Source organism: Daphnia carinata, chromosome 9, assembly GCF_022539665.2.
Source record: "Daphnia carinata strain CSIRO-1 chromosome 9, CSIRO_AGI_Dcar_HiC_V3, whole genome shotgun sequence".
Classification (NCBI taxonomy): Eukaryota; Metazoa; Arthropoda; class Branchiopoda; order Diplostraca; family Daphniidae; genus Daphnia; species Daphnia carinata.
Genome location: NC_081339.1, coordinates 3,010,188 through 3,023,710, shown reverse-complemented (window position 1 = coordinate 3,023,710; position 13,523 = coordinate 3,010,188). Strand labels below are relative to the sequence as shown.

At 39.4% G+C, this 13,523-nt stretch overlaps 2 protein-coding genes and 2 long non-coding RNA genes across 6 annotated transcripts; 1 reads left to right on the top strand and 3 right to left on the bottom strand.

The window, feature by feature from the left end:
• Nucleotides 1-364: 364 nt before the first annotated feature.
• On the top strand, nt 365-1,757 carry LOC130689082 (uncharacterized). The gene is made up of 4 exons (XR_009000638.2): nt 365-811; nt 874-1,045; nt 1,107-1,161; nt 1,224-1,757. It is a non-coding gene; the product is annotated as an uncharacterized LOC130689082 (long non-coding RNA).
• Nucleotides 1,758-2,566: 809 nt separating this feature from the next.
• Nucleotides 2,567-4,666, bottom strand: LOC130689078 (uncharacterized). Its single transcript, XR_009000632.1, has 9 exons — nt 4,570-4,666; nt 4,305-4,490; nt 4,081-4,219; nt 3,884-4,020; nt 3,685-3,823; nt 3,486-3,624; nt 3,340-3,425; nt 3,174-3,251; nt 2,567-3,106 (listed from the first exon to the last, which is right to left on the bottom strand). It is a non-coding gene; the product is annotated as an uncharacterized LOC130689078 (long non-coding RNA).
• Nucleotides 4,667-5,459: 793 nt separating this feature from the next.
• On the bottom strand, nt 5,460-9,529 carry LOC130689032 (advillin-like). Of its 2 annotated transcripts, none has more exons than XM_059496753.1 (14): nt 9,428-9,529; nt 8,885-8,980; nt 8,699-8,812; nt 8,257-8,456; nt 7,971-8,196; nt 7,772-7,906; nt 7,525-7,705; nt 7,250-7,459; nt 6,922-7,172; nt 6,585-6,857; nt 6,355-6,517; nt 6,151-6,284; nt 5,822-6,085; nt 5,460-5,753 (listed from the first exon to the last, which is right to left on the bottom strand). In XM_059496753.1, the coding sequence occupies exons 2-14, from the start codon at nt 8,969-8,971 to the stop codon at nt 5,466-5,468; spliced, it is 2,526 nt and encodes an 841-aa protein (XP_059352736.1). In that variant the 5' UTR covers nt 8,972-8,980; nt 9,428-9,529; the 3' UTR covers nt 5,460-5,465. The 2 variants fall into 2 exon arrangements, with proteins under 2 accessions (XP_059352736.1, XP_057368031.1); XM_057512048.1 differs by having other exon boundaries at nt 8,885-9,015; nt 9,428-9,519.
• A 1,429-nt stretch (nt 9,530-10,958) lies between these two features.
• On the bottom strand, nt 10,959-13,337 carry LOC130689069 (phosphatidylinositol 4-kinase type 2-alpha-like). Of its 2 annotated transcripts, none has more exons than XM_057512091.2 (8): nt 12,852-13,337; nt 12,642-12,722; nt 12,459-12,577; nt 12,054-12,386; nt 11,775-11,993; nt 11,485-11,718; nt 11,274-11,413; nt 10,959-11,211 (listed from the first exon to the last, which is right to left on the bottom strand). In XM_057512091.2, exons 1-8 carry the CDS (start codon nt 13,102-13,104, stop codon nt 11,112-11,114), a joined length of 1,479 nt encoding a protein of 492 aa, XP_057368074.1. In that variant the 5' UTR covers nt 13,105-13,337; the 3' UTR covers nt 10,959-11,111. The 2 variants fall into 2 exon arrangements, with proteins under 2 accessions (XP_057368074.1, XP_059352738.1); XM_059496755.1 differs by having other exon boundaries at nt 11,485-11,715.
• Nucleotides 13,338-13,523: the final 186 nt, after the last annotated feature.

Below are 13,523 nucleotides of genomic sequence, written 5' to 3'. Positions count from 1 at the left end.
AAGTCACAAATATTAAAAGGTGGTTCTGTATTGTGTGTTGCTATTGAAATGTCTTCAAAGTGCTGATGCAAAAATAGGGCTTTCTGGAGTTGTGAAAATGCTGCATCCAAGTAACAGCCCACTACTCGTGTCCAAAAGCGGGACCAAAAAATCGTGCATTAATAATCCCAAATGATAGTCTGCGTTGATCAGATAGCCTTGAGTGACAAACGACTGCTTTCTGTTTTTGACGAGCGTTTCGGCCAACTAGATTACATTCCGAAGTCCCTACTGCTAAGGTATTGTTTTTTTTGTTTTTTTTTGCAATTATTACTATGGCATGACGCCGACAGAATTCTTTTTCTAAACAATAGGTGGACGTAAGGCTTTGGTGGATTCTGCAGTAATAACTGCGAAGAAAAGGTACACTTTTCAACTTTACATTTCATGGCCGAACCGTTTACCTTCGTGCAATTTTTATTTTTAAAGCCCATGCAAGGAAGGTTTGAAAAATCCTTGGAAGATCTTTGTTGCCAAATACTATTCAATTGTAAGAAATTCCCTTGACGAAATAATTCAGTTTGTTTATGGTGACGTCTTAAAGGTACCTACCAATCTCTGTAACCAAACATGCAAAGCAACTCGTGGGCTTCATGGTTGCCAACTGTTAGAAAGCTGTCATGATCATCGGTGACACAATATCGCCCAGATATTACCTTATTATAGAGTGATAATATCGGCGAAGTGATGGCAACCCACAGGATTCAAGGAACGTCAAATTCTTCTAACAATATCCTGGATGTCTTAAGCACCTTGGAAATCAAAATTGCAAGTACATTGTATTTTTTTTTTCCTTGTCAGTTAGTTTAAAAAACTGTTTTTGTAATAATGCAGGGCTACGATTATCAAGGAATTCTGTATACAATGGAAAATCATTGCATAGGCGGTCGTCGCCTTGTTGTCGGAATTGAGTTGTTATATTGAAATTTTTCGCGCCTGAAAAAAAGGGGTTGACAAATATGAAAGATGTCCGTTTTCATTTTGGTGCGTTAAAGACTTGAAAAAGGTACCTATAAAGTACTTAAATTAAGTTTTCACTGACATGATCGTTTACTATGCTTTTGCAGAAGTTCGTTGCCGAAATTCTACGGGAATAAACCAAATGATGCATTTATGTATTATGTAAGCTCCATAAGCAAGAATTTTTTTCGCTTACCTAAGTTCTATTTTTTTTTTTAATACAGGCTAATAAAAATAGTGGATTCAAAAAGGTTTCTGGCTGGGACAATGCACCGAAAAATCGTAATGATTGGAAACACGAAACCGAATTTCACTCTACAGTCTCATTCCTGTGTTTTACGGTATTAATAACTTAAAAAATTGAAGTGCATATCTGGGCTCCCTTCCTTTCCGTAGCCCCGTTTCCCCTTGACTCATAATAAGCCCGTAGGGGGTCATGCCCCTACTGTACGGTATATTTAAAAACAACATATACCGAGGTTTGGAGGGCTCTGGCCGGAAAGGGGACGTGGGGTGTCCGCTTAGTCCGATGATGTGTTCACGGAGGGCTCTGTGGCTACCCACAAATCCGAATTAAAGGTTAATCGCTCCTGTAAAAATGTTCCAAATCTTCAGCTCTTCTTCCGGCTTCTCTTAGCCAAGCACCGGGTAATCTCCCCGGTGGGTCAACTAAGGCAGTGTCTCCCCCTGCCTTGGTTGGCGGCAACTTTTGAAAGGGTTATTTTGCCTTTCAAAAGTTGCAAAAATAATTATATTGTGAAGAAAATTGTCAATAAAAAACTTTTTAAAACAATAATTTTGAAAAACTTGTATTCTTTTTTTACTTGGTGTTTATATTGTTATTTTTATGTGCTATTAACTCATTTCTATCTTGCACTCCCAACTTCCTTGCATAACTTCTTTCTTCGAGTTTTATAGCATTTCCCACACTATATGATTCATACAAGTAATCGTTGTTCGTATTGGCTATATATTGGTTAAATTTCATTTATATTCAAACTTGCGTTTATAGAAACTATATGATTTTGACTCTTATAGGTATCGAACCCTATTCTTCCAGCATGGCATGCCGATGCTCAACCATTGAGCCGTGAGTCTTGCATTGTTTTAAACTATTTTCCCTAGAACATACATTGTTATACAAGTGTACAAGGTTGTCTTATAGCAAGGAAAAATAGAAAAAAAAAAATGTGACAGATGGCTCAATGGTAGAGTATAGTTCTGCCACGCTGTAGATCTAAGGTTCAATCCCCGTTATGGAAATGAAATGTACTAGTGAATGCGTAACTAGAGTTGTCTTAAATTAAAGACAGCGTCTGAAACAATTTTTCTTTGAACAGCATAACAATAATCTAACTGTAAAGAGGTCACCTCATATCCAAAGTGAAAAACAGATTAATAGCTCAATGGTAGAGCATCGACATGGTACGTCGAAGATCTTGGGTTCGATCCCCAAACTAGGAGAGTAAAATTCAATAAATCAAAAACAAACTAAAAGGTATTGAAAAAGGAATTGTATTTGTTGTCCCTCCACCTCCCGCAATTCCACCTCTTTTTTTACAGAACATACAATACATACAATACATACAATACATACAATACACATACAAACATACATATACAACTAACTAGTTAACCCGTTGGCTGCCAGGCCACCGCAACCCGTAGGTTGCTTAAACTACAGTTGCTACGCGTCGTGCCTTAAGGATCCCCGACCAAGGTGGGGCTTGTCCGAAGACAAGCCCGGGCTGGCACGGTGATAGAGTCCATTCTGGGAATGCACACCCCAGGATATCTCTCACCGTGCCGACAAAGAGAAGTCCCTACTGGTGCATTGCCTAACGCCTAATGGCATAAAGCCATTAGGCGCAACGGCGACTGTTCCCCCCATGGCCATGAGGAGAACAGCGCCCAGGTCCCTACAACTACAAAAAAAATGGGAGCAAACGGGGTGGCAGCCAACGGGTTAACTAGTTACATACAGTAAACAACAAGACAATACAATACATACAAGGCCTCCCACGGTGAAATCCTTTTCGTTCGTCGTCTATCCGCTAGGCTGCATCCTGATACGTCACTTTCTGCTTTTTGCGATGTCATGGCATTACTAAGATAGTAAACGCAAATATAAGAACTTTGCATCTCAGGAAGGGGCAATGATAATTGCAACTTACTTTTAAATAGCCTGAGCAGAAGACGGGAAAACCGGAATGTCGATGGTTGAATATGAGCTGGACGGAAAATAGATAATTCTAAATGATGAAAATGAATCGAAAACGAAATCATTAAATATGAGATAAAATAATCAATGATGTAGTCATAACAGGGAAGACTATTTACCTTACGTATCTTGGTCGTCGGGAGCGGGAAACAGGCAAATCGTCCAACGTCGAATTTTACAGCAGGAAGATGAAAATTTGTCGGTCCTAGCATGATAAACTAGATCACCACACAGCCATGTTAGACATTAATAAAATTTACAATACCAATGAAGTGATGTTGTTAAAGATTACGCAGGTTTTGCTGGCCAAGTAAAGATGATAAGGCTTCAGAAGTGGTGGCACTTTATGGTTAGAAACACAAAGTAGATGATGCTATGTAGAAATACGATGAAAATTGTCAGTCCTGGCATGACAAACTTGATTATCACAGAGCCATGTTAGACATTAATTAAATTTACAATACCAATGAAGTGATGTTGTTAAAGATTATGCAGGTTTTGCTGGCCAAGTAAAGATGATAAGGCTTCAGAAGTGGTGGCACTTTATGGTTAGAAACACAAAGTAGATGATGCTATGTAGAAATACGATGAAAATTGTCAGTCCTGGCATGACAAACTTGATTATCACAGAGCCATGTTAGACATTTATCAAACTTAGAATACCAATTAGGTGATGGCGTTGAAGTTTATGCAGGTTTTTCTGGCCAAGTAATGATAAGGCTTCAGAAGTGGTGGTGCTTGATGGTTCACAACACAAAGTAGCAGATGCTATGTAGAAAGAAGATGAAAATTTGTTGGTCCTGGCATGACAAACTAGCTCATCACAAAGCCATGTTACGCATTAATCAAATTTACAATACCAATGGAGTGAGGGCATTGAAGTATATGCATGTTTTGCTGGCTAAGTAAAGACGAGAAGGCTTTAGAAGTGCTGGCTCTTGATGATTTGCAACCCAAAGTAGATGCTTTTCTTCACACATCAGAAAATATGTCACTGAACTATATTTGAGGACCATGAATCATTAACGGCACTTCATTCTGACAGTCACATTCTAGTTGACAATATTTGTTTCTGTTGACCTACCTCCAGTGTCAGCATCCAAAGATTTTAGGTGCACAACCTTGATAGTAGTAAACAAATTGTGCCCATAAGCAGCAGTAGGCAGAGCTCGAGTCCTGCTCAATTGAGCAAACAGCATGATGGAAAGTGAGAGTTAGGCAGATAACTGTCTGGTTCCGTAGCTTATCTTCTGGATGACAAGGGTAACTGCTGCAAAAAACAATCTATTTGAATTGTTTTCCTTCAAAAAATACACAAATATCAGGGTAGTAAATCGTCAATATCATACAGTCTGATTTAAGTTGAATTATCCTTCGGAAAATAAGAGTTTAACGAACAAATCAAAGACAGATTTAACTCGTTACTCGTAATCCCATACGACACAGTTATGAAGGAGAACAGTAGCGCCATCTAGTTTATTAGATATAGACCTTTTTTATTGAAAGCTCGACAAAACAAGACCGACAAAATAAGGCCTTCAAAAGTAAGCACGACAAAATAAGTCCGATATGTCTGCCGCATGGCGCCGCAAACCATACGGCCAATTGAAAAATAAATTCGATTTTCTTGATAAGCATTCAATTCTGAATCGAAATCATGTATTTTAAGCAAAATTTAAGATTTACCCAAAAATGAAAAAGTGCAAAGACTATAAGCCTTACCACTTTTGTCAAAATCGGCCAAAAATGACATCTCTGTGAATTTTACGGAAATCACACAGTATAATCAAAATTTAACGCTGATTCAGAAAAAGCCATTCATTTTCTTGTCAAGTTAGCCGTTTTGGAATTACATCGAATATTCGTGCAAAAAATAAGAAAAGTCGGGCTTAACATTTTTTCTGCAAAAACCGGCACTTATCGGAATTGATTAAATATCACGGGGTATACTTAAAATTGAATGCTGATTCCGATAAAATTTATATAGATAAATATATGTTTTTCCTAAAAAAAAAAATTCCACATTTGACTAAAACTCTATGCGATGAGGAACAATATATTTCTGCTTGTGATGAACATTCACAAATGCGGGAAACATAATTGTGGTTTAGAGCAGGCTAATCTCCAAGACCCGCTAACAAAATCTCGAACTTCATAAATTGATTATAAAAGGTAGAGAAACAATGTGAAAACGCTAGGTAACACCACCGAAACTCTAATTTTCTCTTCTCTTAAACTGGTGACATTAAAAGATACCCACATCTTTCTTCAACTGATTACGCTTCCATGCAGGTAGCGCCTCAAAAGCAGTCCGTTCCATCTTGAACGCGCGAGTGAACTCAGCATCGTGAAGCGACAGCTCTTTCTGAGCAGGATCCACGTCAGCAGGGAGCTTCTCGGGATTCTTTTCTTGCAACACGATCAATGGATAGCGGTGTTTCTCTCCGCTGGAACCATTAACTGATAAAGCGATGGTCATGTTGGGATTATCTTTCTTCAAATTTTCCTTCAGTTTTTCGAAATCTACGCGGTTCTAAATAAGGAGATGAACATTTTAAAATTATGTATTTGGTATATGAAAACTTAAATCTATTGCGTTACCTCCCAGCTACTAGGATCCCATGCACCAAAGAATCCTGTGAAAGTAGGCGGTTCGCATCCTTGGTGAACCTTAAGAATCGGGGTATCCAAATCGCGTCCCTTGGGATCAGAGCGCAAGTACTGGACGACCCCCTTTTCTACTAAAGCCACTTCTTGCTTGTTGGAATTGACACCCACCCAAATGAAAATCGAATGCCAAGCATCGAGTACCATGACGTCCTCTTCGACCAAGTCCGTTTGATTGAAATCCAAAATTTCCTCGACCTATCAAAGAAATTGTAAAAAATTTACACTTATTTAAACGATGAATGTTAATTTTGCCCTTGTACTTTCATGTTTCCGGTGGCATTGGAGCAGTGGAACAGACGAGGTTCATGTTCATGAATCTCTTCGACGGTACGCATATCTGTCATATAAGGCCCCTTGCCTCCAAGCATTTCCCAAAATTCAGCTTTTTCCTTACCTTTAAGAAAAACCCACAAGACAATATTACGTAATGTAAAATTAAAAGTACATGCTTTTAACGGTATTACCTTCGACCATAATCTGCGAGTCACCTTTACCATCAGCGGCGATCTTCTTGGCCATTTCTCTTTCATCTCCCGTGCATCCTTTGCCGCACCAAATGTAAACAACATTTGGCGACATCAAAATGAACACATCATTAGAATTTAGCGAAGATGCTTTCAGTGGGACCTGCGCAAAATACGTTTCTAAATGTTGGACAAGCAATAAAACTTAAAAAACGATTGTCATACAGTACCTGAATGGCTTTCGTGTTATGAGCGGCATTGCCACGTACTTGGAGCATATAAGTATTTCCAAGAACATCATCTTTCTCGCCTTGCTGGGACTCGAAACCGGAGGCTCGTCCACCAGAGTAGATAACCATCTTACCACCAAACATGGATAAGAAATGCTCCGGCTCTTTGCCTTGGATAACGCGGACTTGAACAGCTCGACCACCGAGTTTGTTATCCAAGTCAACTGCCATAACGGCAGCAATGCCTTTTTCGTCTTGACCCGCAGTGGAACCCTGCAATAACACATTTCAACGAACTGCCTTGCTAAACTTGCATGCAATGAAAAGAGTAACTTACCAGCCAATAATAGATGATGTTCTTTTCAGTACCTCCGACTGTGTAGGCATAATTGATGACGTAGCAATCGCCAGCGTAGAACTTGCCATGCTCGGCGTGGGGAACTGGAGAGAGTTCCTTATTGATGATGCGATAGACCTCTTTTTTACCACTACCATCGTCGACCATGCCCGCTTTGGCGGCAGCTTTTGGGTTCTCGTGAAGTGTCGATGCATCAAATTTCGTCTGGACAACTTTGGCGATTTTACCAACTGTACACGAAATTACGTTAATTTCTTATTTCTTTAAAAAGAAAGCCATACGAACGGATCGTAAAATATGTTCTTACCTGATGCTTGTCTTCCAAAGCCAACCGTTTGGCCGACTACTTTCCAGTCGCGGAACAGGGTCCTGAATTCAGCGGGTTCGCCTCCATCGAGAACACGGGTCACGTTAGTGTTGGGCGGATATTCCTTCTTCTTGGCAAAACCCTGTCCGTTCCTCATTGCCTCAGTCCGTTCCTGCGGTGTGGCTTTTTTGCCGACCCACACAAAAATGCCTGTTCAGAAATTACAAAAAAATTTTCAATACTCTATTGCTTACAAAAATAATTAACTGAATTACCATTCGCTCCATTGTCAACAATGAAACTATCATTAGATGACAAGTCTGCCTGGAAAAGCGGTCCTTTTTTTACTTCGGTAACTTTCAATGTGCCATCCTCGTCGGTGCAGCGGTACAATTTGATCTCTGCAACAGTATTGCTCTCGAAAGCCTCATCGTTCTCTGCCTCGACAGGTTTCAGCTACGACATTTCGATAACTTAGCGACCCCTTTAATTTTATGGTTATGCTTTCCCTATCATCGATACCTTCTTGTGCTGAATGGCAAGCAAGCCTTCCAATGCTGCTCTCTCTGCATCGGGCAAGCCAAGTTCTTGACCATCTTCTACAATAACTAAGGTACTGTAAGATTCACCATGTTCGCCCTTCAGTGTTTGTGCCAGCTTTATATAACAAAAGAGATTCATTAACACTTTTTAAAATCAAGTAGGAAAATAATATTCAAACCTTGGCAGCGTGCATCTTCTCTTTGTTGTTGGCCGAACGGCCAACCCATACAAAGATGTACTTTTTGCAATCCAAGACGAAGACATCACCTTCGTTCATTAGGGACCAGGAGACTTCCGGGAGTTGACGTACGATCGGATTACGTTTACCTTTGACCGAGTAAAGGGCAGGGTGAAATTCATCTGTCACATGTTTGAAGCCGGACGCAGCTCCCCCAGGTAGAATTCTGAACACAAAATGGGTATCATCAAGCAGAGCTCATGCGATAACACGTATTAGATGATACCTTATACCGTCCTTAAAGTAAGTCATGAAACGCGCAGACTCACTGCCTTCGACCTCACGCTGTTGAACAGGAGAGCCGCCCAACACATCATCCAGTTCGACAGCTTTAATGGCGACTACGCCAGCTTCATCTTGGGTAGTCTCATTTCCAAGCCAAAAATGAATATAGCGCTCTAGCTTGTTTGATTGCCCTTTGATTTGCTTTTTTTGTGGGAAAAAAATCATTCAGTTAGTTTTCTGCTATCTCTTGGTTTCACAATAAATATCGCAACAAGTCGTTGACTAATGGTGTTATCTCACGATCTCCTTATCTATGCCATCCGTCTGTACCATATGTAGTCTAATAAAAGTATGCGTTATCTAAACTAAAGCGATCTGGCGGAAATGTGCGAATTGCTAAACAGATTCCTATAGCAAAAAATTCAGACAGTTAAACGTGATACCTGAAGAAGAGTTCCACACGGTTGACCAGACTCAAAAGCGCTATATATTAGGTACGAGTCACCGGAATGGAATTTGCCATACGATTCCTTAGGCAACAATACCAGCTTCATATCCTGAATAACGAGATGCAAACAAGGAAATGTATCAGCTTAACGAAATGGAATCATCTATGAAGAAGTCCATACTTCCACGCGCCAGATAAGGAATGCCGGACTTTCCTTCGGCACTACGCTGAAGGCCGGATCAACGACGTTGTGATGGTTGGTGGTCATGTTACTACACTCTTTTTTCAATTGGGAATATCAATGCGTTGCTCCTAATAGTCAAAAAGATCGAAAAAAAAAGATGGATGAATGACTATCCTGCAGAACAAACGGTTGAACATATGACATGTCAGACTGATGAACTGATAAGGACAGACATATCCATATCTTTGTTCGACATTCGTTTACCATGTCCCAATACTTGAAAATAACCTTATAAGGAAGCCTCAGTTTCCATAAGAATAGAATACAATTTCAAATGAATAAGTTCCTTGAAAAAAAAAAAAATCTTCAAAAAAAAAAACTGAAACCATAGGTTGAGGCCGATCGTTTCGCGAAAATGGCAAAACTACGGACAAAAACGAGAAAAGGAAGTATAACTAGAGAAAGTTTCACACCTAACGGCAGGTAACTATTTGCTGTGTCCCTTTGAATTAGTAACGAAATGTATTTTAATTTAACTACCTGGATTGAGCTGAATTTGTGCCAAATTCGCGAAGAAGATGCAGAGCAGGGTACTGCAATCGCCGTGTGAAGGAACCGAATGCGGCTTAATGTCACTATCAGGTCCGCTTAGGGGTGAAAATGGTTTGGTTTTTTATCATTAAAAGATGGAATACTAGACCTCGATACCATCAATAATGCTCTTACCTTATCATGCGCGATGTCATGACAACAGCGATGAAAAGGGCAAGTCAGGTGTTTTGTGCCACCAACGCTTGCTACTATACTTCTCCACCAGACAAATGTCCCTTTCATCATTATCTAACGAATTTCATTGTTTCTCTCCTCACGTATATCTCAGGAGCAAATGTCAATTGAGGAATCATGCGACCTAAACATAATGGAAACAGTTCAGCAATATCCAAACAGTTCCGACTACCCAAAACGACTTCAGAAGAGCATAAACGTATACATTTTAAAAGTAAAAAATGGATTAAAATAGAAAAGAAACTGAAACTACGCTATTATGTTAGAAATTTTTGAGGTTTTAAGATATACCTAAGCTTAGATTTGTTATCATACGGGCTCGTTGAGTCAAAAGGTAGATTAGCGTCTTTGTTTCCCTTGTGTAAAAGTATGACAATAAAGAGGGAATGGAATTCACCACACTAAACATATTAAAATGAGAAATACCTTTTGTTGAGTTGCTGCAGCTCTGTCAACTTTTCATGAATTTGTCCCTTAGTAAACCTAATTTAATTGAAAAAAAAGGTATTTGCATATTAGAAAATTGTGAGGTACGGTGCTCGATACTGATTCAAAATTACCTGGGTGCACTTCCGAGCAATTCCAAATAGAATCATGAAAAAATGGTAAAAGAATAGTTATTCTTTCAACACAGGTACTTGGCGATCCAAATGCATGAGGCAAGGACGATCCTTCAGATAGCAAAAAGCTTTGAGCTTGATTAGGTAACATGAAAATATAACATCAATAACACGAAAAAAACAAAACATTCATACCTAATCACCTATGAACATAGAGAATGAAGAAGGTTACTCTAGAAACAAGCGAATTTTAAAACCTTAAAAAAATCTGATTGTTTTAACTTATGGTCACTGAAAGTGTCATTAAAACTGTAAATGGTTTCTCGAACTTTTTTTTTTTTCTTACAATATCGATTGAGGAATGGTGTATGTATTTGTAAGATTTTTAAGCACGATGTATGTGTACAATAAGTCATAATATATGCTAGACAAGAGGAGGGAGAAAAAAAAAAAAGAATAGGGTGGCCTACCTATTCTGATTTAGGAAGAGCCGAACACGAGCTACCCGCTGGCAAAACAAGGAAAGAATGTAACCGACATACCATGCCCTTTTGGAAATCCACCGACAGGCGCGAATAAAAAAATAGTGATTATGATCGCGATTGAAACAGCTCGGCAGTCATCCAAGAGGAAAAATATACTGTACCATTTTCTCATGACTTAGGTTCGGCGTATGTGGCAATCAACGAATGCATAAAGCAATGTTTGAATTATCGACAATTGAATCAAGGTAAATGAATCGTGTGTATACTGATGGATGCGCGACTTCCAGGAAACAGCATCATCCCCGTCTTTCAACAACATGAATGTTCTATTCGTGTTTTCATAAAATGAAATGACGGGGGATTTCAGTTACCACATGGAAGGATATTGGCTTTCTACCACCAAGAAAATACCGGGCCTTTATACTGAAAGCGCTGAGTAAAAGTATCGCTGAAGTTCCGAAATGCAGCGGTAGTTCCAACATGACCCTTAGATCTGTCATCAGATAGCATTTTAACCTACAATCACTTATTTCGACTTGGTTACCTACGACTTGCCTTTCCACGATGACTGGGGGCATCTGAACCAACTGAACGGGTGACTTGCCATCTTTCAAAGCTTGGCTCAGATTGAGCAATTGTCCTCGCATAACGCCCATCTGGCGCTCAAACATGTGGCGGTCGAACCCTTTATCCTCCTATCCCAGCAAGACAACAAATAAAATCATGCAGGAGTTCTTGCATAAGAGGGACGTTTAAAAATACCAACCTTGAAAATCGCGTAGAGTTCATCGCACAAGTCCTGGACAACATTCATGTCGGATATCAAGGGCAATATTAAATCCTTTATCTCAGTAGAGAACGGGATTTTTGCATATGGCAGCCATGCCCAGTGAAAAGGATAGGCTCTCCATGAATCCGGATGCTTGAAGGGAAACGCCAAACCGTTATCAATTGCGGCTATCTTCACTTCCGGTAATTTGACTATTGACCAGTCATCCTGCTAAAACCACCAATTTAATGTCGTATTTAATTTCATAATTACTGAATAGACCAAACCTCCTCATTAGTGGTTTTGACTTCAGGCTTCTCATACTTTATTAACCAGTTGTCGTTGCCCCGATCAGTATTGCGAATAATGAAATCCAGAATAACTAGCTTCTCAAACTGAAATTGAAAGCTTTTTTTTATTGTTTCAGGAAGAGGGTCGGACTCCCAACGCCGTAGCCAGTAGTCCGCGTCTTTATATCCCTCTACAAAGAGCTGAAAGGAGCCTACCTAACGTAATAGATGAGATTTATAGGGGCTATTTTAAAAGAAGAAAAAAAAAACTGCTACTTTCGGAGGTAGTCCGATCCGATGGAACCGTCGACCAACGCTTGGGAAGTGATCCGAGACTAGTTTTTTTACGTGCGACTTTTCTCGATCTATTCTAGAATAATTGAAGGTTTCACTGACGAGCTTGACGACTTTGGTCCTTGGAACGACGTTGAGTCCCAACTTTTGGTCGACAATGGAGGCACCTGCTTCCGACAGATAACCCTGGTTCGGTACAAGACACGATCGCCCAAATAAACATGGGCAGCATAAACTGTGAAGCCATTTCGTCCACTTTGGGTTTAAACGGCCATAGGGTTCTTCATCTTTAGGTTTGAAGACACCAATTACTTTCTAGCCAGAACATTATAAGTATTATGTAGACAGAGAGCTTCAACATGAAAATAAAACTTTTGCCAAACTTACTTCTTCAGCATCTTTTACAAAATAACTGCCTGATGATCCTTGATATATTCGCTCAGGATAAATTCCATGTTCAATTGCAAGCTCAGCAGCTCTGACAATATCACTAAATTGAGGATCATCTAGTAAACATAGCAAGGTCAGAATCCTGACAAGATAAAATTCATCAAAAATATATAAGTTTACCAGGAAAATAATTAAATGTCATATCGATGTCCATTCTACTGTTCAATAATGGTTGATATTCCTGAACACCTCTAGTTGAATCTAGAGCCAAAAAATGGGGTCATACAAAACAGAAGGTTTTAACATCTGATTTACACATCCAAATCTTCTGTTTCCTCAACAAAATCAATTAATTTTGTAAAATGCTGATCTTTGAATGGTTATAATTACTTTGTATGGTGCTATATCCAACGTCAGGCAAAAGAACTGAATCATCTGATGTTGAGGATGTGGTTCTGGTTTTGGTGGGAGCAGTGGATTGATAGCTTTTCACAACTGCGCCGTTAGAATGACTGCGACTATTCTGATGTAACGGTTGCTCTTCGGTCGAGCTGTTTTCTACAAGTGTAGTCGAAGTTGCTTCGACAGAAACCAATTCAACGTCGACTAGAAGCTCAGTCCGAGTGTTATTCACTGAAGACATGTAGAGGCACTCAATTACGAATCAAACAGTCAAACAATAGTTTTATTTTGCTCCTCTTAAGTCCCAAGATTCACTATAGACTCAAAATATTTCCTATAATGAGTCAAATTTGATCTGCTAATCTTGGAACATAAAGCAAACAAGAAGATTGCGATAAGACCAAAGCGGCGTACAGATTACCAGAACCACTATATGGATTCCATATGATCAGTGTCACAAGTTTTACTGTTCGGCCGCTAGTTGGTCAATTGTTACAGTCTTGCAGACAGAATTCCTACCCAACCCCCAATTCTCGTCTGTTTTTTTTCGATAATAGTACTAAACAGTATCCTTATTGTTCCAAACAAAAGATAATCCTTTGTTTAAGATCATCTGAATTTTATGTTTTTTTTTAGTATAAATGACGAATTCCACATTCA

Coding starts and splice junctions, on each gene's coding strand:
- LOC130689032 (XM_059496753.1), bottom strand. CDS start 8,971: ATGACCACCAACCATCACAACGTCGTTGATCCGGCCTTCAGCGTAGTG. Junction 8,813..8,884: donor TCCTTATCTGGCGCGTGGAA/GTATGGACTTCT, acceptor CTCGTTATTCAG/GATATGAAGCTGGTATTGTT. Junction 6,518..6,584: donor ATAACACGAAAGCCATTCAG/GTACTGTATGAC, acceptor TATTTTGCGCAG/GTCCCACTGAAAGCATCTTC.
- LOC130689069 (XM_057512091.2), bottom strand. CDS start 13,104: ATGTCTTCAGTGAATAACACTCGGACTGAGCTTCTAGTCGACGTTGAA. Junction 12,387..12,458: donor TTGTAAAAGATGCTGAAGAA/GTAAGTTTGGCA, acceptor TGTTCTGGCTAG/AAAGTAATTGGTGTCTTCAA. Junction 11,414..11,484: donor AACTCTACGCGATTTTCAAG/GTTGGTATTTTT, acceptor TTGCTGGGATAG/GAGGATAAAGGGTTCGACCG.